Source organism: Brachionichthys hirsutus, chromosome 17 (assembly GCF_040956055.1).
Source record: "Brachionichthys hirsutus isolate HB-005 chromosome 17, CSIRO-AGI_Bhir_v1, whole genome shotgun sequence".
In the NCBI taxonomy this organism is placed as follows: domain Eukaryota; kingdom Metazoa; phylum Chordata; class Actinopteri; order Lophiiformes; family Brachionichthyidae; genus Brachionichthys; species Brachionichthys hirsutus.
In genome coordinates, this window is record NC_090913.1 from 12,344,310 (window position 1) to 12,369,286 (window position 24,977).

Below are 24,977 nucleotides of genomic sequence, written 5' to 3' on the forward strand. Positions count from 1 at the left end.
ACCGCGGCAGGTTAAAGGAACCTTCCTCCGTCGTCCCCGCGCCTGAGACTGCACCGACGCCTCGGACGCGGAGTCCATCCTACCTGCAGCACGGAGGCGTGGGGTCTGAACAGCCCTCTCACGTACTGCAGCAAACCCCGCCCACCTGGATAGGTCTGTGTACCTATCCAGGTGAGAGCGGCGCCTCCTGACGTATCTGGGTTAGAGGGATTACTCACAAAGACAACAGGCGGAGGCTGATAAGTCGACTTTATTGGCGTCACAAAGCGCTGCTGCCTTTATTCACAGGATCAAACGCAGGAACCCTCGCACCCACTAACCCCCCCCAAAGAAAATGTATAGATGCGTCCCGCTCGAGCAGCCGAGTGGGAGGTGCAGCTTGTGCAACAGAAGCGTCTACCTGGGGCTGAGAGTCAGGTGGGCGACCCGAACAGGACCGACTGGATCTGCAGCCACTGGGGGAACTCCGAGGCCCCCCAGCGGACGGTTTCTAGCAGCGACTACGTCTACATCAGCTCGAACGCGCTTTCACACTCGCGCCATCCATCCGCCGTCGGCACCGCCGCCTACTTCCTGGGCGGGGTCGGAGACTTCATGGATCTAGTCGGGGTGGGAGACTTGGCGCCGCGAGATGAAGCCGGGGTCGGAGACCTTGGGGACGGCGTTGGAGATTTGGAGCCCGGGGTGGAAGCGGGGGCCGGGGTCTTGGGGGCGGGCGTGGCGGTCGGGCTTTTGGGCTGCCCCAGTTTGGGCTCAGGAATCTTCTCCCCGTGTTTGTAGACGCTGACGGTGATCTCCACGAACTCGCCGCCGTACTTGTTGCGGACGTTGATGCTGTACTTCCCAGAGTCGTCGGGGGTGACCTTGTTGATGACGAGGCTGGCGAACTTGCCCCCGTCGAACGTGACCTTGGTGTGTTCGTTGGAAGCCACCTCCTGCTCGTTCTTGAACCAGGTGACCTCGGGGGTCGGCTCGCCCCACACGGTGCAGGTCAGGCTCAGAGACTGCAGGGAGCCCAGAGACACGGTCAGACAGGACGTCTCGACGGAAACTCACAGAACCAATCGGTCCGTCAGGGCAGCCGTCGCCATGACGACTGACCAAAATTCTACCTCAAGCTGAATACAAATGAATCAAAGTTTAGGTGAAACCAGTGGAAACGGACGACCCTTTATCTGGACCCACCTACGGAGCGAAGGGGCTCCTCCTGGTCACATGACCGACCCCGCCGGGTTTTAAAGGGACGGGGCCGGTTTAATACGCCTCACACACAACTGTGATGATAGACCCGCCTCGCACCTCGCCGTGGGCCCGGTTAAACGTCAGCAGGGCGTCGGGCGCTGAATAAATCTCTGCTTGGACTTTAGACCGGAGAGCTGGAGCTAATCTGAGCGACCTGATAAGACGTCTGCGGGTGAATGCGCGGCGGTGTCCTCCCCTAAATCTGTCCCTCACCTTCTCCTCCATAATGGTGACGACGTCAGGCAGACCTCCGACCACTCTGCCGCGGTCTGAGGAGAGACGAGGGACAGCGTGAGGACAGGGACAGGGACAGGGACAGACACAAAGCTCAGACAGTCCCAGAGAGGAGGAATGTGGAACTCCCCCTGATGACACTTAGCTCGGCCGCAAAGCCGCCGTAACAACACCGAGAATGCTCGACACGAGCGTCGTCGTGGTGACGAAGATGGACTCACTCTTCTCAGCGAACGCAGCCGCCCTAAACAAAAACACAAAGGCCGACAGGTTTCATGAGTACGACCGGGGTCAGCCCAAAGACGCCGGCTCACCCGCGGTGTGAACACCTACTTGAGTCTCAGGTACTCCTCGTGGGCGTCGGTGTAGGCTGCGGCGAGACGACAGAGTCACGAGCGATGAAGTCACACGGCGACGGAAGCGTGAGCGGGACGCGGCAGAGTGGCTCACCTTGTCCGGAAAGGTCAAAGGTCCTGGTGTGGGTCTTCACGCCGTCCGAGATCTGGATGGAGTAGTGACCCTTCTCCTTGTCGGACGGGTCGCAGATCTGCATCCAGGCCATCTCCGCCGTGCCGCCGATCCTCATCTTCTCCGAGGAGGCGATCTTACTCTCCCTGCAGGGTTTAGGTCACAGGAGGTCAGGAGGCCTATAACGGAGGCTCGGGGGGAATGGGCTGCCTGGTGGAGCGCTTAAATATCTCCTCATTAAGATACGGATGCGATGACGTAATGGTGAGTGGGCGGGGCCACGCCGTACTTGTGTTTCCAGACCGTCTTCATCTCCTCGGTGTAATACTTCATGTAGCACTGGAGCCTGATGCCCTCTGGGGTGCACTGCAGCACCAGCTCGGAGGCCGACGCCCCTGAAGGAATGAAAACGCTGTTAAATGGTGCGTTCAAGGGCCGCGTGTTCACCCAATCACAGAGGAGGTGGTGCAACGTCACGCCGTCCGCTCCAGAAAGGAGCGGCAGAGGAATCTGATTGGCCGACCCAAATGCCGCTCCATCATCTTTAATTATATGCAACCCCTTGGACACGCCCCTGCATTCAAAGCCAATCAAAGACATCTGATGTGACGACACAACTCACCGGCGATCTGGGCGATGGCGTTGATGATGTCATCAAACACTGCGGGCAAACAGAGAAACACGAAAGCCATGAAGGGGTGTGTACTACGACAAGAAGCCCCGCCCCCGTGTGGACGGCGAGGCTTTACCTTGACCCGAGACGTCGAACGCAGACGTGTCCTTCCCTCGGGTGTCGCTCAGGACGGCCTTGAAGACGCCCTGGTCCTTCCTGGAGAACTGAGAGACGCATCGACGTGCGGAATGAGATTCACGGTCCGGCCATGCGGCCGATTTACCGGCAGGACGACGCGGCGGCCGTTACCAGGGCGATGGGAAGAGCGCAGGCTCCTGACATGACGCTGGGCGGAGTTTCGGGAACAATTTCCTCCTCCTCCTTGTACCAACGGAAAGCCGTGTCCTTCTGGACGTTGGCCACCTGACACGGGAAGACAGGATTAGGTTTGCGGAGAGGAGAAGCCGCCGGACGGGCCGGAGAGGAAACGGGTTCGCCGTCACCTTGCAGGCCAGCGTGACGGTGCAGGCGTCGGTGACGGTGAAGTACAGGTACTCGGAGAAATGCGGGCCTGAAACGGCAAAGTCGGGACGTGAAGAGCAACAATGGACGCCGAGGACGCGACGGGACAGGAGACCTGCCGTCTGCCCCACGGAGACAATTCCACCGGGTTAATCCCAGACAGACACGGACACGACGCGCTCGCCACCTTGCTTCCTGATGTGCTCCTTCCTCTGGAACTCCGCCTCCTTCAGGGCAGCTTTGAAAACTGCAACAGACGTTTCCGACTATCAGTGACGTAGAAGTATTTGGGCTGGCTTGAGGTTCGAGGTGGGGGCGGGGGGCGGGGGGCGGGTCTTACCGTCTCCCACCAGGACCAGGGAGCTCTGGGTCTTGGCTTTGCCGTCGTGGATCTGAACCGTGTAGGTTCCCTCGTTGGCTCTGGTGAACAGATCCACCGTCATCTGGATGATTCCCGTCGCCGCGTCGTGGCTGATCTTGTGTCCCTGAGAGGCGGAGTCATGTTCAGGATAAACCCGCAGGTGATGAAAACGGGACGCAGCCATGATGGAGGTGGCGTGACGGCCGATGAATCCTCAAATCCACCCCAGGCTTTAGCCTACCTTAGCATAGCCTATCGTATCGCTGCATGCTAACCTCGCCGCTGGCGACCTCCTTGTCGTTAACGATGAACCTGTAGGTCACGGCGGGGGACAGCCTGACGGCCTGCAGCCAGAAACGAACGTGACCCTTCTCCAGGATCTCGTAGTTCAGGCCGTGTTTCAGAGGGATGACTGCACGGGGACGAAACGTAGGTTAGAAACGCAGGGCGTGGCGCCGCTGAAGGTGGGCGGGGCTACACGAACACCCACCGGGGTGCCTGATGGCGTGGCTGAGCTCCAACATGGCGTTCAGGGCTGCGGGAGACAATGAAACATGAGCAACAGACTCAAGGCCGGACCTCGCTGCCATTTCCTGCGTCCCCTTTGACCCACCGTCCTCGGTCAGCACGTGACTGGCGGAGACGCCGTCGGTGTCGGTGACCACGACGGAGTACTCGCCCAAATCGTCTTTGTCTGGGTTGGTGAAGGTCAGCCTGGAGCTGGGGAGCGAACGCAGCGGCTATTAATACGCCGACGGCGCCCGTCTACAGCGGAATGCGTTCCCGTTCAGCATCACAAACACCTCCGTCCTAAGGACGGCCTCACCTTCTGCCCCTCGCCGTGGCGGCCGCCCGGGGGCAGGCGCCCATCGGCTCGTAGTTCTTCGACCACACGAACTTGGACGCTTCACAGATCTCACAAGCCTCGAGCGACAGGAAGACGTCGCCGGTTTCCTTGTCCACGCCGGCCGCGATCTCCTTGGTGCCTGAGAAGAACGCCGACGTGAGGATTCCCGGCGGGACGCCGCCATGGTGGGCGTGTTCACGGCGCCGTTACCTGGCAGAGCTCTGGCACAGACCGGCTCAGACAGCTGGGACGCTTTCCCGACCCCGTTGGAATTGGCGGCTCGGACTCTGAACACGTAGGACTCGCCTTCCTCCAGACCGCCCACCTGCAGGAAGACGGTTTTTACCGGTGTCCAACGTGAGCGCAGGATCCCGGCCGGCCGGCCCGCCTCCTACCTGCAGGTAACGGCGGCTCACGGCGTCCTGCTTCAGGGTCCTGAACTCCGGCGAACCCCTCTTGGCCATGTCGATGAAATACCCGGTGACTGCAGACGCTCCGGAGTAGACCGGCGCCTTCCACAGGAGGACCAGGGAGTGGCCCCTGACCTCGCTGAAGCTCAGGTCGTAGGCGGGGCCTGCAGGTAAAGGAGGAGACCGCGTCTTCAACACGCTACGACGGGACAGCCAAACCTTCAGCCAGGTGTGATCCTCTCACCTGGCTCCTCCATGGTCCAAGCTTCACACTTCATCGGGGTGCTGGGAGCCGAGGCCACGCCCACGCCGGCCATGTTGGCGGCCTGTACCTTGAACTCGTAGAAGGTCCCCGCTGTCAGGTTGTCCACCTGAGGACGCAGAGAGACGGTTGTGATCACAGGTGATTGGAGGAGCCGTGGACGGTCCGGGCGAATCCGCTCACGGTGCAGACGCTCTCGGTCACGGCCTGCTGGTTGACCTCCTTCCACGCCACGGCGTCGGCGTCCCGCCTGTCGATGTAGTAGGCGCTCACCTTGGCGCCGCCGCAGTGCTTGGGACGCTTCCAGGCCAGAGTGATGGAGGAGCCGTCGGAGCTCAGCATCGTGATGCCGAAGGGCGCGCTGGGCGTCGCTGCGTCACACGGAACGTTAACCCTTACAGGGAGGATCTACCTGAGGAACCGCACCTGAGCTGCTCCAGGTAACGGTGCGTACGCGTGAACGCTCACTTCACACGGTCGTGTTTTAGTACTTTTCTAGCCGCTGTCGTTTAAGGCGTGATCAAAACCCGTGATGCAGAGTGGGAGTGGACAAAGGGAGCGGTGGGTAAGACAGGTGGAGCTTTCATACGTACCGTACTCCGCCCCTTTACCTGGATGGAGCAGCAAAACAACCGTCAGACCGATCGTGACCTTGAAACGCCCCCTGGGTAAACCCAAACGTTTACCCGCTATACGCCCCCGCCTCGGCTGGGGGTGCGTGCTAACGCTATTAGCTCGGAGGTCTTCATCGCTACAGCTTCTTCTCCGTTGGAAACCCTTTCCTACAGAACCTAATGGCTTTAGTTGGAAGTTGACTCCGCCCTCACCGAGCGCCGGCTCCACGGCGATGGGAGGAGACTCCTGAGACTCGTCACCGAGGCCGAAGGCGTTGACGGCCTGGACGCGAAACACGTAGCTCTCTCCTGGGATCAGGCCGTGCACCACAAACCTGGAGCACAGACGTGCAGATTATTTCAGGTAAACACAAACAGAGGAAAGAAGAGTTTGGATTTTCCTAAAACTTCAACTCGATCGAGGAGGTTCTGTTTGGCACTCCGCCCACCGGAGCTCAGGTGTGAGCTCCAACCGATCACCCACCTGTTGTGTCTGAAGGGTTTGTGGTTGCAGGGGAACCACTGCTTGGCGCCGACGACACGCCCATCGATGTAGTAGCCAATCAGGTTTTTGGGGAGGGTGGGCGCCTCCCACTGGACGAACACGGATGACTTGGTGTTCCTGGTGGCGGCGACCTGACCGGGGGCCGAGGGCACACCTGTTCAAGGGGAAGACAAGCGTTACATTCCGATGCCCACCTCATAATGAACGCCGTAAAAACCCTCAACGGCGGCTCGTTAGCTTAGCCTCCTGGTCCTCGCTAGCTCAGGGTCCTCTTCATCAGCCACATCCCTGCTGCACCCTTACGCTGCATGCAGCGATCACAGGTGCGTTTGCAGTGAAAGGTGAGCTTTTATCTTGTGGTGACAGGTGTGTTCGGAGTACAGGTGACTCTCAGCAGGTGTTACATCTCACTATATTAATATTACAGGTGTGTTCGGAGTACAGGTGACTCTCAGCAGGTGTTACATCTCACTATATTAATATTACAGGTGTGTTCGGAGTACAGGTGACTCTCAGCAGGTGTTACATCTCACTATATTAATATTACAGGTGTGTTCGGAGTACAGGTGACTCTCATATTATAACAGGTGTCCTCTGGTTGGAGCACACAGTGACCATCGAAGCGTGTTTTTATTAGCCTGTACGTACCGATCGGCAGCTCGACACCTGGAACGGTGTTTAAAACAGAGGTCACAGTGAGTCGTCCATGTTTGTAGTCCATGTTTGTAGTCACATTGATGTGTTCAACATTCTACAACCACGTCTCTTCGGGGGAACGACTGGACCCGACATATTAAAATAATAAATATTTGAGTGTGTATTTTCGTGTACCGGATCCCAGGCCTTACCGTCCTCATGGACCTTCTGGACGGGCCCAGACGGCGCCGAGGCCTCGCTGGAACCGTACACGTTGACCGAAAACACCCTGAACTGGTACTTTTGCCCGTCTTGCAAATCAAAAACCGGGTAACGCGGGGAGTGCAGTTTGACGGCGGTGTTGATCCGCTGCCACGCCCCGGTACCGGCTAAGCACTGCGGAGAGTCGGGGAGGAGGGACATGAGAAGGAACAGCCGTCTGCACGACAGCCTCATCATCACCGTCTGTGAGTTCATTAGTCAGCGGTTACTGGTTTTAATGGAGGCGCCCTAATAATAATAACATTAATGATGACACACAAACAGGTAAAGAGGAGGCGTGGCCTCAGGTGTGCGTTAATGAAACTAACGAAAGGCGTGCCGCCGCTCACGACACACGCAGTGAGCTTTTAGTGCGTCACGCTGACGGACGGCACACGCCGACGCCACACACCTTCTCGATGACGTACCACAGCGGGGGGCGGCCGCGGCGGCTGGGCGGCCCCCAGCTCAGCACCACGCACGACTTGAACAGCTCGGACGCGTGCAGGTCGGTGGGCCTCCCGGGAGGCGCGGCGTAGCCGGGGGCTGGAGACGGGAGTGAACTCTGGTGAGGCTCAAGGGCAGAAGGCGGAGCCCTGATCGCGTGATCAATCACGTGACCTCAGAGCAGCGGCGGCGAGGAGAGCGTTTTAGAATCCATGGGATTAGTTTGGCGTTAAAGGTTTGTTTCAAGAAGAGGAAGAGAAAATGAAATCAACCGATTAGAGGAGCTGGAGTTAGATCGGGGGGGGTAGTTGATGGGTTTTTTTGTGGGAGTGAGAATAAAAGTAATGTCTGAATTTTGATTTGGTAATAATTTTAGTTTTTCTGCTTTTAGTCATTTTCAGAAAGCCGAATCGATTCTCCTCTCGGGCTTCCGTAGATTGAAGACGGTTTATCCTAGTAAGGTTTGAATGATGATGACGATGGTGATGATGATGAGTGACAGCATTAAAGCACGGTGCTGATGAGGTTCTGGAGGAGGGGCGTGGTCTGGGTTGGGTTTGAGTGATTAGGGTCACACCACTGAACCCGGATCAGTTTCCCTGCTACTGTACCTCCCAGGTCATCGTCCTTCATCGCTATGTCGTACTTCCCCTGGATTCTAATCACTGAAACGACACCAGGCCCGTCAGAACCGAGGCAGACGGCTACTTCCGGGCGGGGTCTTTGCGTTTACCTTCCTCTTTACCTTGCAGCCTCTCGAGCTCGGCGGCGTCCAGAGCCGTCACCTTGTCCGACTTGCGGGACGGCCTGCTGATCCCGGCGCTGTTCACGGCTCGGACCCGGAAGTGGTAGGAGCGGCCCACGCTCAGGCCGTGCGCCGGGTACCTGCACACCTTCACCGGGGCGTCGTTGCACTGGACCCAGGCGTCGCCGCCGGCGTCACACCTTGAACGATTGAATTCACGTCTGTAACCTCCGGTTGCTTTTCACACTTTTAACGTCGTTCGTTTTTATTCCTAGCGACGTGCACAACGGCGCCGACTGACCGATCCACAAAGTATCCGGTGATCGCCGCCTCGTCGACGGCGTTGGGGGGTTTCCAGGCAACCAGGACGTAGTCCGAGTTGACGTCGTAGGCCTTCACGCTCATCGGCGCTCCGGGGGCCCCGGGCGCCGTCGGAGCTGCATCTGGAGGGCGGAGACGTGGGCAGAGGGAGGGAGGGAGGAAGAGGGACGAGTGAGTCCGACCTCCTGATTTGTTTGAGACGACTGCAGCCGCTCGCCGCCCTCGGCTCCGCGCACCTGAGACGAACAGGTAGGCGCTGTGCTCGGCCGTTCCGTCCTTGGTGAAGATGCGGAGCGTGTAGAGACCTTCGTCGTCCTTGGCCAGGTGAGGCAGCGTCAGGCGGGCGGCTCCTCCCCCCACGGACATCTCCAGCAGCTTGCTGGCTTTCAGCAGCGTATCTGTGAACGGACATAAAGCACGGGAGGCCGTCTCAGGTGATTGTTGTCCTTTAGCTTCACCTGGTTTCGGGTTTCTGTGCTGCTCTGCTTTCTGCCTGCTCCCTATTGGACCTCCAGACTTTTTGTTTTGCTCTTGCGTCCCTCAGTCTCTGGATGTCTTACCGTCTCTGTACCATTGGGCGATGGGGGGCACGTTGGGGAGGTCGGGGACGACCACCATGCCGCACATCAGGCTGATGGAGCCGCCCTCCTGGCCAAAGCTGACCGGGAAATGATCGAGGAGGCTGACCTCCAGCTTACTGGGATGGAGCTCAGTCAGACGGGGCACTGGGAGACACGAGAGGAGACACGAGAGGAGACACGTCCAGGGTCGTCATTATTGATCAGCAAGGACCTTCTGCCTGGATAACAGGAAAACCGCTGGATGCATCTGGATGAATAACATCTGAAGATGAGTCTTGGTCTAATTTAGATCCATTAAATTCTGATCCATTAAAGATCCATTAAATTGGTCTAATTTAGATCCATTAAATTCTGAGAGCGATCCGGATACAGAAACATCTGGATTTTCCCATTTACTGTAGACCCAGTTAGGAGGGGAACGAGCAGCTTGGGGGAGGTCTGCGCTCTGAGCTATATATAATACAGTCTGAGGGTTATACGCCTTTAAATGCCCCCCCTCACCTAAACCCAGGTGGCAGCATTCCCCGGCTCCCGCTGGTCCTGGGAAGGAAAGGAAAGCGGCTCAGAGGCGGAAACACGAGACGGAACAACGTCTCGATGACGCACGCCGACTTACTCTTCACTGTAACGGTAGCCGTGCTGCTAGCCGTTCCGTGCTGGTTGGTGGCCACCGCGCTGTACTCAGCCGTGTCGCTCACAACACACCTGAAGTGCAGACAGGTGTGTCATCACCGAATCCACATCACTACTTCATGCTTTCTATCTCCAGTTCTGAAACCGGCGGCTCGTTTGGGGACGTTTCACTCGTTTCACTCGTTTCAATCGTTAACGTAAAGGTAAAGGTCGTGTGGAATGTAGGAGGGGAAATTCATTCATTGTGGTTTTGTCTCGACTGACTCCTCCCTTAGTCGATTTGGGACGTTAATGACTCTGGACATGTAATACGATGAGGAGGAGGAGGAGGAGGAGGAGGAATTCATGGCTCAGATGACGCAGAGCTCAGCACTTTGACACGAACAGCTGAGGAGTCTTGAGGAAGACGAGGGCGCCAGCCTTCGCTCTAACGCCGTGCCGAACCGCCGTCCTCTGAGTCCGGACGCCAAGAGTAAAAATAGATCGCTGAAGCTTTAAATATTAAAGGTGAGGGGGGGGGGGCTTTATTTTAGCTTAGCAGCTTCACACCTCCCCTCTGACGGATGACCCACCTGCTGATGATCAGGCCGTGGACGCCATACTTGTTTTCTATCTTGTACCTTCCGGGCGCGCTCAACGGGTCGACGGGAACGCCTCCTTTGTACCTGCAGACAGTCAGATGTGTTCAGCGGGCGCTGGGACCATGTTTGCCGTCTGCCATTCGCATCGGTTCTCTCAGACCATTTGACGACGGGCCTCGGCGTTCCCTGCACGGTGCAGAACAGCTTGATGGGAGTCTTCTCCCACACCGTGTGGGGCCGCAGGGCCACAACGAAATCCGGCATCTTGGGAACTTCATCCAACCAATCCGCCCTCTTGGTCATCCTTTCCTTCACCTGGAGGACACGACATCATCACAACTACCCGAGCCAGCATCGGTTGGACCCGCAGCCAACCGTCCGTCCTCCAACGGCAAGAGGAGAAGCGCCATTCCTGCTGAAGTACACTACGAAGACTGCGGAGTGTCATCTGCGTATGTGCAGCTCAGTTGATGCTCAGTCGGCTCTCAGGTGATAACAGGGCAGGTGTAAGGCGAGTGATTGGCTGCTTACCTCTCTCTGGATGGACAGACTCTCCACTTGAGCTTTGGTGACCATCCTCATCCTGTGCAGCTCCTCCTGGATCACGTTCAGTCCTTTGCTCACATTCGTAGCCACTCGCTGGTACTCCTCCGTCCCCTCAGAAGTCCTACCGAGCCGAGCAAAGGCAGGTCTTCATCGTGGTTTCAGGATCCAGGGCGACTTCCTCTTAGCGTTCATTGACGTTAGAACACGCGGGATATGGATCCGAGTTGGGAATGGCACACGCGACGCTAATTTATACTTCAATAACTTTAAGGATTTCAAAGTTGATCTTTTGATCAAAACAGTTAGCACTAAGAGGTGCCAACAAGATGATCCCAGGATGAATGAACCAATGACCATCACTCAAAAGGCAGCCGCTAGTAACGCTAAAGAAATGTGCTGCCTCGGCTGAGGTCAGTCGGGATTACCTTACACCCAAAATAACCCGCCATAGGACAGCAGCCAATCACAGCTCACCTCTGCCGGAACTCCGGTACGGTGTACGCTGGTTCCGCCATCGCCTCCGAGGCCTGGGTTTGCACCTGGCTCGCCGACTTGCTGCTCGATTTCCTGCCGGGACGACATCCGTCATCGGCAAACAGGAAATAACAGAAGAACCCGCCGGGACGTAAAAGTCGGAGCTTTACAACAACTGACAACAAAGCTAGCAACTTGCTGCTACGGCATGCTAAGAAAACTAGCCGAAAACAGCAGCGAAGCATCAGTAGCATTAGCATCATCGTTAGCCCCAGCGCTAGCGGATCCTACACTCGTCTTGAAACCATTATTTATGTCTTTTTAACGCCCGATTAAACCTGCGTTTGGCTTTGGCCGGCTCCCCTCCAGGTGACGTTGTGATTCTCTAACCGGAAGGGAACGAGGATTTGTAGCCCCGTTGGATAACAGACAGTCTGAACTCCTCCTGGAGGAGATCGGGGGGTCCAGTGGGGGCTTAAACACAAAGTCTGGAGTCAGAAATGATTTCTATGCTTCTGCCTTGGATGATTGAAATTGGTCAACGCCGTCAGATGAAACGGACGTCGGCCTCCGCGGCTTCGTCCGCTACCTCCTTTTGACCGTCATGACATCACCAATGCAGACTCGGGACCAGCAGCGACGTGGGATCAGCAGCTGGCCGACTGAAGCCACATTCCCAGCGATTGGATTAAATAAATGTTAATTTAAATCCGTTGCATCATCGGCCTTCATCACATTTCAAGAAAGGCAGCTCTGGAATCAGCTGACAAGCTAGCGGGGAAGCAGGCGCGTGGAGGCCAGATTAGCTCCGCCCCTCCGCAGGGACTCCACCTGGCAAAGCAGCGAGCGGGTTCCCGCCTGCGTACCTTTCTGTCCGGTGCTGGACGACGGATCTAGTGTGCCGACAAGCATAATCGGTTTGGACTTGGCTCACTCGCTTCCTCTTATACCAGGGTACGACTTGGAAAGGCATGACCGGTACGCTTCAAGGAGACCTGGTCCAGAGCGCCGAGGGGGGGGACCAAACATGTCGTTACAAGCGGGTCCTTTTACCCCCCCCACACACACACACACACGTATGAACCAACAACCTCTGTCGGAGAATCCTTTCACTGTCGATACTTAAAATGACTGAGATTTAAAGACGCCCCGCCTCAGCTATGACTAGCGAGCAGCAGAACCTCCGGGCCCCCACTGGCGACCCAAAGGAGTCCGGGTTTCATTGAAAGCATCGGCTCTGAGAAGGTTCTTTAAGATTGAGAGGAACCCAAACTCCCCTCAGTTCTATAGAACCATTTTACCCTCTAGCTTCAGATTAACGCGGATTACAAAAGGACCCATCGGCGGTCCGGTCGTGCTAAAGAAGCCACCGGTGAGCAAATATTCAGAAACGTGACTTACCCCAAGAGAAGGAAGCAGCGCAGAGCGGTGGCGAGCAGCCTGATGCCACTTGGGAAGCACTAAAATATTACCCTCTCACCGGAGGAATGCTCGTCCCCCTTCACACCCTTGTATGGACGCACTTCAGACTATATATAGCATTTACCCCCAAAATTCTGTTCTCATTCTGCACTTTGGACATGAAGCGTGCACGTCTGTGCCTGCAGTTTTATTCAATGACTTCGGTTTCCTAAATCCGTTGCATCAGTTTAAGGATTATGATGAGATTAAATTCAAGACCTGACTCACGGCCCCCCCGACGGCAACACCCCACCTTAAACGAACTTTGAACTCATCAAAGGATTATGAAGCGCTTCACATTCAGGTTTCTCCAACATTCAGGATCCGTGGGGACGTTTGGGGTCGTTTCCCACCAGCAGCAGTCTCGTGAGACCTTTTTAGGCTTCTGGAGACGGCCTGTCCTCCTTGGCTGGACACTTGAAGCTATTTTTAACAGCTTGTCCTTTAACAGTGAGACCCATGACTCTTACTGTACAAAGGCCCTTGCACTTATTTTAATACACACAGATATATAAAAAAACTAGGTTAAAAGATGCAGAAACCTCCCAAGAGGTGATTTAATAAGCCTCGGACGCCACCGAGTTCATTGTCCGGATGACGTCCATGTGTCTTGAGGAGCCGTAGGAAAGGTCAAGCCCTCAAGTCTGTGTTTGGAAAACGCAGCCTTCCTCTAATAAACAAACATGCTTTCTTTAAAATGTGGATTTATCACAAATTAAAAACTTTACTGTTCTGAAAATCACACAGCAGCATCATCGTATCTATGGGCAACGTGATGCTCACCTGCGATGATGTCATAGCCCAGCATGCCTTTCATTGTGCGAGCCTCAGGTAAACACAACAGCAGCAGCTGCAGGGTTATATGTGCTCTGCTGAGGACCACCAAAGAATCTGTGATGTTGGTTTTGGATGGGGAACAGCGCCATCTGCTGCCCGGGCATGCACACCGCAGCGGTTTCAGACATTTTTGTAGTTTTGTGTACAATATTATCCAAAACTTTTTTACAAATGAAAACAGAGTTTTTTTTTCAAAATGGAAAGAAAAACGTTTTTCATGCCAACGAGATCCTGAAGCTTTAGAAGACGGGGAATCTGCGTACGTGCACGACTGTTGGATTTACTGCCTTCATCCCAACACACAAACCCCCCCCAGTGGTTTACACGGCTGTAAAGTCCTTTCAAATAAAGAATCAGGTTGCAGAAATTCAATCTGAGGCGCTCCATGTTCCATGAAGCCGGTTATCCTGCTTTCGTGTGGAAACAAGCCTCACAGGTCTTTAAACACATTATTTAAATTCCACCAATCAATATGAGCCTGAAATCACAAATTCCTGAAACATTGTGTTTCATCCCAACAACATTCCAGGTTTGTCCTGAATTATCTTTTCCTTAGCATGAACTGAGCATTTAAGCTAAAACTGCTGCAGCGGTGAGAACGCTGGCATGAAGGTCACCCTGAAGCAGCCATGACACCAGGCAGGGCGTTCCGCTCCAGAGGGGAGCGAGGGAAGGCCGGGCCCTCCCTCCTCCTCTTTGGAGCAACTCTTTTGTGCATGGGAGAGGGGGCATCACAGGGAAACATTCCTTTCATTCAAGGACTCGTAACTGGGGATGGGGGGAGGGATTATGGGAAGGATGGAGGGAATAAAGGAGGGAAGCCCTAAATCTCAGCTGTGAGTTCTGGAGAATGGAGGACGTCACCGAGTCAGACACGGGAGCAACGGGGAGGCTCATCCCGGCTGGAAAACCAAACCGAGCATGTTGTGTCCTTCAGGAATGAAAGAGGGAATATTTAAGCCTCACACTTTCCCCAAAACAGAAGTGCTTCAGCCTCTCTCGGGATGCTCATCGTCATCGTCCTCACAGCATCCAAACGTTCCTACGTCTAACATACTCCAAACCGCAGCCATGCTAAAGCTAAATATAAACTCATGCTAGCTCTGGAATGTGCTCCTGGTGGGATCCAGCTTGCAGCCGCTTCCCGCCTCGTAGTGCTTCATTCATTCACAGGGAACGTTTGTGCAGCTGCTCTTATGCTAATCTCACGTGTTTACCTGAAACATTCCTCGGGCGTCGTGTGGGCGGTTTCACATCAACAACCCACTCGCAACCCGCAGCCGGAAAACCCAAAAGACTCAAGGTCAACAGTTTGGGATGTCACGAGGCCTTCACTGGGGCTAGCATGCACATGTTCCAGCTTGTATGCTAGCATGCGCCCGATGCTGAGTGATGCGGCAGGAAGGGGCGGGCTGGAGGAGGTGATGACATCATCATGTGCTCCTCTGCACGTAATCTGCCGGGCGACACGGAGGCAGCTTCCTGCTCCTCCCCCCTCCCCTCTTTCTCTCACCCCTCTGCTGCTGAAGGAGAAACCGCCTCCTCTCATCCACCCCTCCACTTCCTGCTCTCCTTGGCAGCTCGGCCAATCAGAGCGGAGAAGGGGCAGGGCCTGGAGGAGCCACCATTCCGGTGCAGAGCTGCTGCATCTCCTGAGAGCTAACGGGGGGGTGGGCTAGCGGCTCAGAGGGGCGGAGACACGGTGAAGGCCGGCCTCCCAGTGGTGTGTGTGTGTGTGTGTGTGTGTGTCGCACGCTAGCAGGCATTGCTGCTACGCTCCTCTTTCAGCACAGTTCCCTTTAACCTTGCCTCTCCTCTCCTCGGAGCTCAGCTCAGGCCTGCTTCCTCCTCTACCTCGGGATAAAGGAGGATCGGCGTGGGGGGACCGGAGACACTGGAGACACCGGAGACACCGGAGACACCGGGGACACCGGAGACACCGGGGACACCGGAGACACCGGACAGCCGCCTTCCTTTCCCTTCTGCGTTACTCTCTGATCAGTTCTCTGACAGCTCCCGGCGGGCGTGAAGGCGGCAGCATGATAGCGGCTCAGCTTCTGGCCTACTACTTCACAGAGTTGAAGGATGATCAACTCAAAAAGGTGAGTGACCCCCCCCCCCGGTAGGGTCCTCCCGGGGAGTTGTGCACCGTGACAGAGCGTGGACGCCGGCTAACGGCGGCTGCATGTCAGCCTGCGGGGCGTAGCGGGCTGGGAGAGGAGAGGAGGACGCAGCATTTGGGAAGTAGCGGGAACGGCCACGATGGATACCGGCCCGGATCCGTTAGGGGGCGGGGCCACGATGGATCCCGGCCCGGATCCGTTAGGGGGCGTGGCCACGATGGATACCGGCCCGGATCCGTTAGGGGGTGGGGCCACGATGGATCCCGGCCCGGATCCGTTAGGGGGTGGGGCCACGATGGATCCCGGCCCGGATCCGTTAGGGGGCGTGGCCACGATGGATACCGGCCCGGATCCGTTAGGGGGTGGGGCCACGATGGATACCGGCCCGGATCCGTTAGGGGGCGGGGCCACAATGGATCCCGGCCCGGATCCGTTAGGGGGCGGCAGGATTCCATCATTAGACGTCCTTGAGAAGGCCGTGAGGCCCATCATGGGGATGAGGAGCTGCCGATGACCCTCCTCATGGGGGTCTCGGGACATGAGGAGTCTGTTGCCATGGCGTCTGAAGCAGGCATGTGAGGGATGTTGGGAGAATTCACGAGATTCGTGTCCTCCTCCCTCCCCAGCTGCCCCCCCCATCTTCCCTGGTTGCTCCTCCTGGTCCATCCTTCCTCCACTCATCTGAGCATCACCGTGGAAACAGACCTCGGGCGGGACGATGTTCCGATGAGGACATTTATGACGTCATGAGTAGGTTGGGTAGGATGGGTAGGTCCCCATCCATCACAGGATGGATGAAACCAACGACAACAGCGACGCTCGTGGCCAATAGTCACAGCTCATTGGCTAGTTGGGCTCCGGCAAGGTCAAAGACACCTGTGGGGGGGTTTCCACGGCACCTCTGGCCTCTCCGTTGCCGTCGGACACCCGTGAGGAACAGCAACAAGAGACCGGGCTTCATTTCAGCCTCTCCGGGAGCTTCCACAACAGGCGCTGTGTAATCCTGTCCGCTAGCAGGAACGCGAGCCGCCCGCCCGGCTGGAGCCGTTCCCGTTCGTTTCCGTGTCAACGCCAGAAAGCAGAAGGGACTGAACTCGCCGTCTGTCCTGTAGAGGACGTTCAAAGCAAAGACAGAGCTTCCTGGACATCGCCCTGCAGTCGGCACGCTACCTCTGGCCCCATCAGGCTATGTCAGGCTAATAATAGCTTAGCACACATGCAGCCGGATGTAATAACCGGGACCATCGACTGGATGCATTATCACGCCGAACACAATAATTAAGCTGTTTGAAGTGATCAAGGTCGTTGTCGTCCTTTAGCAACACGCAGCGTTCGACCTCTCCTTCACGCCTCACGCAAACACAGGAAGTCCCACTCAGAACGAAGACAAATACTTATACACATAAAAGTACATCGTTCTTTGGAGTTAAACGTGTTTTCCTGCAGCTCGGGTTCTCTCACAACGCGGTACGTCGGGTTCAATCAATCAATCTATTGACTTTTCTCAGCCTCAGAGGTCAGAAGCTGACCCCGCCCACCCCCACCTCCCATCTCATCAAACAAGCCGATGTGGACGGAGGAGGAGGAGGGTGAACAGGTGGAGGTGAAGATGACTTTATTACTGTCAGGACGCCTCTCAGCCAAAGGCAAAAAGAGACCCCGTTTCTGTGGTTAAAGCGGTTCTGCCCGATGTGCTGCAAACACCTGTGCCTCCTCTTCCTCAGATCGATAAGTACCTGTACTCCATGCGTTTCTCGGACGAGACCCTGAAGGACATCATGAACCGGTTCCGCAGGGAGCTGGAGAACGGGCTGAGCCGGGAAACCAGCCCCACCGCCACCGTCAAGATGCTGCCCACCTTCGTCAGGTCCATCCCCGACGGCTCAGGTAGGGCTCAAGCGAAGGTTCTCCAGCACGGTGATGAAGACGAGATCAAAGTGAGGAGTGGTAGATGAAGAAAGAGCACCATCTGAAAGAAAGGCATGAAAGCAGACCCCTTTGTAAAGGTCAGAGTTCAGCTCACATTCAAGCAGCAGAAAGCAGCCGCAGCGGGTGACTGTTCCTTTAAGAGTCACGTGACCTGTTCCTCTTAGTGGGGACTCCAGGCCTCTTTGTGCTGGTCTCTGATCAGTTTGGGTTTCAGCTCCAAACAGGCTGAGAATCAAACCTTAAAGTTTAAGGATACTGAATTTAATGACAACAAAGGTTCGTATGATTAATTAGTCACTATCTGCAGAAGGTCTGGAACGGGATAACTATCACGTGATCATGACGTAGTAGATCCGCAGCGTCATTGCAAGTCCATTATGTGAGGTTTAGCGACATCTAGCGGCGGAGTCGAACACTGCATGTTTTATTGTTTGGCCATTCTGGGCTCCCGTAGAGAACTGGCTGGACTCTTTCCTTGTGTACACACACGGCACTCCTTGTGATTAAACATGAATGCGTATTAATACAATCAATAGTTCAGTGTAACCATGGCTGCAGATATTGGAAGACATTATTCTAAACGTCCGTGTCCCTCGTCCACACAGAAAAGGGGGACTTCATAGCTCTGGATCTCGGGGGGTCAAATTTTCGGATCCTTCGCGTTAAAGTGACGCAGGACAAGAAGCAGCCGGTTCAGATGGAGAGCCAGGTTTACGAGACCCCCGATGACATCATCCACGGCAGCGGGACACAGGTGAACGAACACGCACACGTCGAGGGCAACCTTCAGAAGGGTCGCTGGACTTAAAGACCTCAGAACCGGATCTACGCGGGTCAGACGGGCCTTAAACACAGAGCTGCTGGAGGACCGGTGGGTAAAACGACCTCCGTGCCGCCTGGAGCGAGGGGGGGCCGGCCTCCCCTGAACCCGGGGAGAACAGCTGGCGGGCGAAACGTAACCCGATCACCAAAACATGAGGCGAGGCGCTCAGACGGAGCAAAGACAGATGCTGCATAGTGAAATGTGGGGGGGACAGCCGGCCCCCGCGGCAGCACGCCACCCGAGCCGGTTTGTTAACAAGCATGTGGGGAGCGGTGGGGTCAGATAAAAGCACTATGAACACAGGACAGGCCCGCCGGGGTCACGATACCGCGTGACCCCGCGGTATCGCACAGCTAGCCTCAACCGGCGCTCCTGCTGGCCGAACAGGAAGTGTGTTGCTCCTGCTGGCCGAACAGGAAGTGTGTCACCGCATGCTTAGGTGCGTTATCTCTTTCTCTTCCGCTTCAGCTCTTCGACCACGTAGCGGAATGTCTGGGAGACTTCATGGAGAAGCAAAAAATCAAGGACAAAAAACTCCCCGTTGGGTTCACGTTCTCCTTCCCCTGCCTCCAAACCAAACTGGACGAGGTGAGCGAAGCATCTACCTTTCTTTACCGTGAAGGTCACGTACGATGACCTTCAGTCACGGGACAGAGGAGACACAAAACGTGTGAACGCCGTCCGTTTTCCAGGCGGTCTTGCTGTCGTGGGCGAAGAAGTTCAAAGCCAGTGGAGTGGAAGGCCTGGACGTCGTGAAGCTTCTGAACAAGGCCATCAGGAAGCGAGGGGTGACCTTTAGCCGACGCCCCTCCAGCGACGGAGCACCGTTTAGAACGCCTTTCAAACAGCCCGACTTTATGGACGTTTCTTTCAGGACTACGAGGCCGACATCATGGCGGTGGTGAACGACACGGTCGGCACCATGATGACCTGCGGATTTGACGACCAACGCTGTGAAGTGGGCATCATCATAGGTAAGGACGCCGCCGAATGATTGACCACGAACGGTGCGGAGCGCGCGCACGCTGGCGTGAGCACCGGCGTGCGTCCCTCCTCTCAGGAACGGGCACGAACGCCTGCTACATGGAGGAGCTGCGTCACATCGACCTGGTGGAGGGCGACGAAGGGCGGATGTGCATCAACACGGAGTGGGGCGCCTTCGGGGACAACGGCTCCATCGAGGACATCCGCACAGAGTTCGACCGAGAGATCGACAGGGGCTCCCTGAACCCGGGAAAGCAGCTGTGAGACATTCGATTGATCCAAACGGAGAGAATAAGTTCAGGGTTTCCCGCCGAGCGTCACCGTGACAAAGCCGGCGTCGTCTCTGCAGGTTTGAGAAGATGGCCAGCGGGATGTACGTGGGCGAGCTGGTTCGACTCATCCTGGTCAAGATGGCCAAGGAGGGGCTTCTGTTTGAGGGGCGGATAACCCCCGAGCTCCTGACGAGAGGAAAGATCGAAACGAAACACGTTTCCGCCATCGAGAAGTGAGTCGGGGGAAACGCACGACCCCCGAACAGAAACGTCTGGACCGGCGCTTGAGGGACATTTGTCTTTGCAGGACTAAAGAAGGGCTGAAGAAATGCATGGAGGTCCTGACCCGGCTGGGGGTGGAGCCGTCGGATGAAGACTGCCTGGCCGTGCAGCACGTCTGCACCATCGTGTCCTTCCGCTCGGCGAACCTGATCTCCGCCACGCTGGGAGGCATCCTGTCCCGTCTGAAGGAGAACAAAGGGGTGGCGCGCCTCCGCACCACCGTGGGCATCGACGGCTCTCTCTACAAGATGCACCCCCAGTGAGTGAACCAGGAGGGGGGGGTGCAGTGACTGGGGGCACATCGTCAAGTGTCTCCCTTCGCTCTCTGAACAGATACGCCCGCCGTCTGCACAAGACGGTGCGCCGCCTGGTCCCGGACTCGGACGTCCGCTTCATGCTGTCCGAGAGCGGCAGCGCCAAAGGCGCGGCCATGGTGACGGCGGTGGCGTACCGCCTGACGGAGCAGACCCGCCAGATTCAGGAGACGCTGGCGGAGTTCCGGTTGAACGAAGCTCAGCTGCTGGAGGTGAAGAAACGCATGACGGCGGAGATGGAGAGAGGCCTCAAGGAGAGCAGCCACCGCGAGGCCACGGTCAAAATGCTGCCGACCTTCGTCCGAAGCACGCCGGATGGGACAGGTGACGAACGGGCCGCCGTCTCTCTCCTGTTATTAGGAGAGGGACTCACAGCGGCAGCGCACGACTACACGCTACCGTTAGCATTTAGCTGCTCCTCAGGCTAACTGAGACTTTCATGTAAAACAGAAAATGGAGATTTTCTCGCTCTGGATCTCGGAGGGACAAACTTCCGAGTACTTCTGGTAAAGATCCGCAGCGGGAAGAGGCGGTCGGTCGAGATGCACAACAAAATCTACGCCATCCCCGTGGAGGTCATGCAGGGCACCGGGGAGGAGGTGATGGGTCGCGCTCTCAGGCGGCATTCATTCCGGTCTCTGCCCGTTTGAGCTCTAAACGTCTCGTCTCCTTCCAGCTCTTTGACCACATCGTCCACTGCATCTCCGACTTCCTGGACTACATGGGAATCAAAGGCGCCCGGCTGCCACTGGGCTTCACCTTCTCCTTCCCCTGCCACCAGACCAGCCTGGACGCCGTACGTTCGTCTCAAAGCTCCTCCCGGTGTTTCCCTTTCCCGCCGCTCCGGCCTCTTGGACAGGGACGGAGCGTTATCATCGTGGGCTTGAAGCTTCCTGTGCTCTACAGGGTACCCTGGTCACCTGGACCAAAGGCTTCAAGGCCACAGACTGCGAGGGCGAGGACGTGGTGGAGCTTCTTCGGGACGCGATCAAGAGGAAAGAGGTAATCACACGAACGGGATCCGATCATCACGACGTGCAGAACTTCAGCTTCGTTTGCATTTCATCCATTTAAATTAATACCTGCCGTCTTCCTGCCAGCTAAGATTTGCTTTGCAGACGTACGGGGGGAGTTTTTGTTCGGAATGAGCAGTTGGCCAGTGCACATCCTGCAAATTGGCAAATGTGTCTTTTTTTTTGCTGCCTGTTGCTCTAAAAGCCCACAAACACACAGCTCGACTCGCGGCTGATCCGACATCGTTTTAAAACGACCCCAGACCTGCACGAGACAGAAAGACGGAAACAATCTCAGCACCTAATCAGCGTACGCTCTAACCCCCACCACTGCTGCTAAAGGCTTAGCGTAGCGCTCAGTGTGAACACCTCCATTCACACGTCCATCACTTTTGAGCTTCTCAAACTGGTCTCACCCTTTCAGATGGAGGATGCAGTAAGTATTAAAGTCTAAATCCTTACCTGGCAGGTAAAAGCGTGCAGCTGCGTCGCAGCTGATGTCGGATGTCGTGTGTCTGCATGCGAGGGAGACGCCGGGGGATCCGACTGAGACCGCGCGGCATCGTGTGTCGTTCCCTTTGCCGGGTGCTTTCTGGACGGAACGCTAACACCGACGCTACCGTTAATAAAACATCTTCGTTGGTTTTGGTGAAAGCGATAACTTCGAGACTTGACCTTCGGACATCGACTCGTTGGACTTGAACTCTGAGCACGAGTCTGGACTTGTGAGGGCTGCGACACAGATCGTCATCGGTTTCATCATTCCCCGTCCTGCAGGAGTTCGAGCTGGACGTGGTTGCCATAGTGAACGACACGGTCGGGACGATGATGACCTGCGCCTATGAGGAGCCCACCTGTGAGGTGGGGCTGATAGCAGGTGAGCCGAACCTTTTTCCCACCGCTGCAGGTGACGACTCTCTGAAACGAGGTACGGTTCGGGTGTTTTGGCACTGACGGGGTGTGACCGTGTGTCCATGTGTCCCGCCAGGAACCGGCAGCAACGCCTGCTACATGGAAGAGGTGAAGAACATCGAGATCGTGGAAGGAAGCGAGGGACGCATGTGTGTCAACATGGAGTGGGGCGCATTCGGAGACAACGGATGTCTGGACGACATCAGGACGACGTACGACCAGGCCGTGGACGAGAACTCGCTCAACGAAGGCAAACAGAGGTGCAAACACCACGACCGCCTCGCAGTGATCTCCTCTCCGCTAGTGATCCACTAGTGATCTACTGTCCAAACACGCTCTTTTTCTCTCGACCGATTTCATTCTACACGTCAGATATGAGAAGATGTGCAGCGGGATGTACCTCGGAGAGATCGTCAGGCAGATTCTCATCGATCTGACCAAGCGTGGCTTCCTGTTCCGAGGACAGATCTCTGAGACGCTGAAGACCAGGGGCATCTTTGAGACCAAGTTCCTGTCCCAGATAGAGAGGTGCGCGAGTCACTTTTTACACGTGTAAAGGATTAATCGGAATGATCACGTCTTCTTCATTAGCGCAGTAAACATGGTTTTCACTGAGATCGATTCCTCATGCATCTCATTCTCATACTGGAGTGAAAAGCATGGAAACTAAAGCGAGGAGGTTAAACCTGTACGGTCGACGGCTACGTTGAGAAGCTAAGCGGGAGCAGCGTCGATCACTAGATGCAGGATCTAGGAGGGTCTGAGGGGGGGGGGGGGGGCAGGGCGACGCCTTCAGTCTGCGCACCGTTCAGGCCTAGCTCAGCCTCCGGGACAGCTGCGAGGTATCCGGTGACCCTCCGGCTGACCTCTGACCCGCTCCGCAGCGACCGCCTGGCGCTGCTGCAGGTCAGGGCCATCCTGCAGCAGCTGGGGCTGGACAGCACCTGCGACGACAGCATCATCGTCAAGGAGGTGTGCGGCACCGTGTCCCGCCGCGCCGCGCAGATCTGCGGCGCCGGGATGGCTGCCGTGGTGGACAAGATCCGAGACAACCGCGGGCTGGACCGCCTGGACATCACTGTGGGCGTGGACGGAACGCTCTACAAGCTCCACCCACAGTACGAAACCGCACCCTGTTTAGAAAGAAAAGCATAATATATCAGATATATCTGATTCGTGCTGCTGACCACGGGCTCCTGCTCCTCCTCCTCCTGCTCCTCCTCTCCTGCTCCTCTCCTGCTCCTCCTGCTCCTCTCCTCTCCTGCTCCTCCTCTCCGCTCCTCTCCTCTCCTCTCCAGCTTCTCTCCGATCTTCCAGCAGACGGTGAAGGAACTCGCTCCGAAATGCGACGTGAACTTCCTGCTCTCCGAGGACGGCAGCGGTAAGGGGGCCGCCCTCATCACGGCCGTGGGCTGCCGCCAGAGGGAGAGGGAGGGCCAGCAGCCCTGAGGCGCGCCGACATCTCTCCACAAGAACCACCTGCTGCTCCACCGTGACCTTCACCCCCCACCCCACCCGGCAGCCGTGACTCCACCTCTGGCCCCGCCCCCACACACAGGAAGAGAGGCATGCCTGCTTAGGGAACCACAACTAAATAACTCGGTATTTATTTGTGCACCGCGTTTGTACGTTTTTCTCCGTAGCTCTCCGGGAATCTCACAATCAATACTCCTTAGGTGTGCAATATTGCAATATTTGTGCATCGCGACTTTTATTTTTATATAAATATAGTTGTATTTATATAGCTGAGGCCTCGCTGAATCCCAGAGCTCTATTAGGACACGACAAAATGTCTGCACTTTTTATACGAGCGTTACGACAGCAGTGGTCAAACGTAAAAGCTCCAGATGTACCCGATACAGGTCGAATGCGAGTCACGGCTGCCCCCCCCCCCCATCCTCGTTTTATGTGCCACGCCCTGTGCTAACCTGCTATTAACCCCTCGCTGCGTAGCTGTCAGTGTGTAACCGCGTGGCCGTCGGCGCGTCCTGCTGTGAAGACCTGTAGCTTTCGATGTCCGAAGCTCTGTGGAGACTGCATGCCTTACACGGAGATGGAGGAGAGACCCCCCCCCCCCCCCCTCCGGTCCGTTCCCTTGTACATCTTTATAGATTTGTGATCGACAGTGAAAAGTGAATTCATTAAATTATATTTTGATGTGGCGTGAATCCTCTGGTCCGTTTCTTAAAGCGTCCTCGGCGTGCTGCCGCGCGCCGGCCGTGACCAGCTGCAGACGGAGCAGCAATTAGCATGCAGCTGATTGGGCCGACATCTGCAGTGCATTATGGGGGAACGTTCATGCTCATAATCCTCAAACCCTTTTTGGATGCAATCATCAACTGTTGTTTCACGTGTCTTATGAACGCTGCAGGCCAGCTCCAAAGCAGAGAATAATTATTCCACATTTCAGCGGCGAGGTCTCGCAGTCATAAGTTACACGTGTTGAGTGACGGGAACGGCGTCGCCATTCATTTATAATAAAGAACGGTGTCACTTCATGATCAGCGGTTGATAAAGTGCATTTTTTAAATCAAAGAGTGAATATTACACGAAAGTACGGATTAGTGCAGCACATCAGCCCGTTATTACGGCGCAGGCGAGTACGAGCAGTCACGCCTTATAGTCAAGGTCAATTTAAGACGCCCGTCATTCATGTTTTACGACGTTCGTCATAATAAAACATTAGTTTAGTCTTTATATATGAGAAAGACGTTCTTGGGATTC

The 24,977-nt window shown here is 56.0% G+C and overlaps 2 protein-coding genes across 7 annotated transcripts; one reads left to right on the plus strand and one right to left on the minus strand.

Moving 5' to 3' along the window:
- Positions 1 to 232: 232 nt before the first annotated feature.
- Positions 233 to 12,741, minus strand: myom2a (myomesin 2a). Of its 3 annotated transcripts, XM_068750612.1 has the most exons (37): positions 12,705 to 12,741; positions 12,170 to 12,298; positions 11,304 to 11,396; positions 10,815 to 10,950; positions 10,444 to 10,598; positions 10,275 to 10,367; positions 9,686 to 9,774; positions 9,571 to 9,609; positions 9,049 to 9,213; positions 8,725 to 8,886; positions 8,469 to 8,610; positions 8,168 to 8,367; positions 8,029 to 8,087; positions 7,388 to 7,540; positions 6,927 to 7,110; positions 6,058 to 6,232; positions 5,787 to 5,908; positions 5,143 to 5,330; positions 4,942 to 5,068; positions 4,683 to 4,861; positions 4,498 to 4,612; positions 4,267 to 4,426; positions 4,054 to 4,160; positions 3,931 to 3,975; positions 3,716 to 3,852; positions 3,420 to 3,564; positions 3,267 to 3,326; positions 3,061 to 3,128; positions 2,867 to 2,980; positions 2,694 to 2,781; positions 2,567 to 2,605; positions 2,234 to 2,339; positions 1,927 to 2,090; positions 1,810 to 1,846; positions 1,698 to 1,720; positions 1,456 to 1,511; positions 233 to 1,004 (listed from the first exon to the last, which is right to left on the minus strand). In XM_068750612.1, the coding sequence occupies exons 2-37, from the start codon at positions 12,274 to 12,276 to the stop codon at positions 567 to 569; spliced, it is 4,470 nt and encodes a 1,489-aa protein (XP_068606713.1). In that variant the 5' UTR covers positions 12,277 to 12,298; positions 12,705 to 12,741; the 3' UTR covers positions 233 to 566. The 3 variants fall into 3 exon arrangements, with proteins under 3 accessions (XP_068606713.1, XP_068606715.1, XP_068606714.1); XM_068750614.1 differs by lacking the exons at positions 6,927 to 7,110; positions 7,388 to 7,540; positions 8,029 to 8,087 and having other exon boundaries at positions 12,705 to 12,738; XM_068750613.1 differs by lacking the exons at positions 6,927 to 7,110; positions 7,388 to 7,540; positions 8,029 to 8,087 and having other exon boundaries at positions 8,156 to 8,367; positions 12,705 to 12,737.
- Positions 12,742 to 15,640: 2,899 nt separating this feature from the next.
- Positions 15,641 to 24,517, plus strand: LOC137906516 (hexokinase-1). 4 transcript variants are annotated; one of them, XM_068750792.1, is made up of 18 exons: positions 15,641 to 15,703; positions 17,449 to 17,611; positions 18,259 to 18,407; positions 18,897 to 19,064; positions 19,169 to 19,264; positions 19,351 to 19,450; positions 19,537 to 19,720; positions 19,810 to 19,965; positions 20,040 to 20,273; positions 20,348 to 20,652; positions 20,779 to 20,927; positions 21,005 to 21,124; positions 21,235 to 21,330; positions 22,119 to 22,218; positions 22,330 to 22,513; positions 22,626 to 22,781; positions 23,138 to 23,371; positions 23,552 to 24,517. In XM_068750792.1, the coding sequence occupies exons 1-18, from the start codon at positions 15,641 to 15,643 to the stop codon at positions 23,700 to 23,702; spliced, it is 2,808 nt and encodes a 935-aa protein (XP_068606893.1). In that variant the 3' UTR covers positions 23,703 to 24,517. The 4 variants fall into 4 exon arrangements, with proteins under 4 accessions (XP_068606893.1, XP_068606895.1, XP_068606894.1 ...); XM_068750794.1 differs by having other exon boundaries at positions 18,945 to 19,064; positions 20,022 to 20,273; XM_068750793.1 differs by having other exon boundaries at positions 18,945 to 19,064.
- Positions 24,518 to 24,977: the final 460 nt, after the last annotated feature.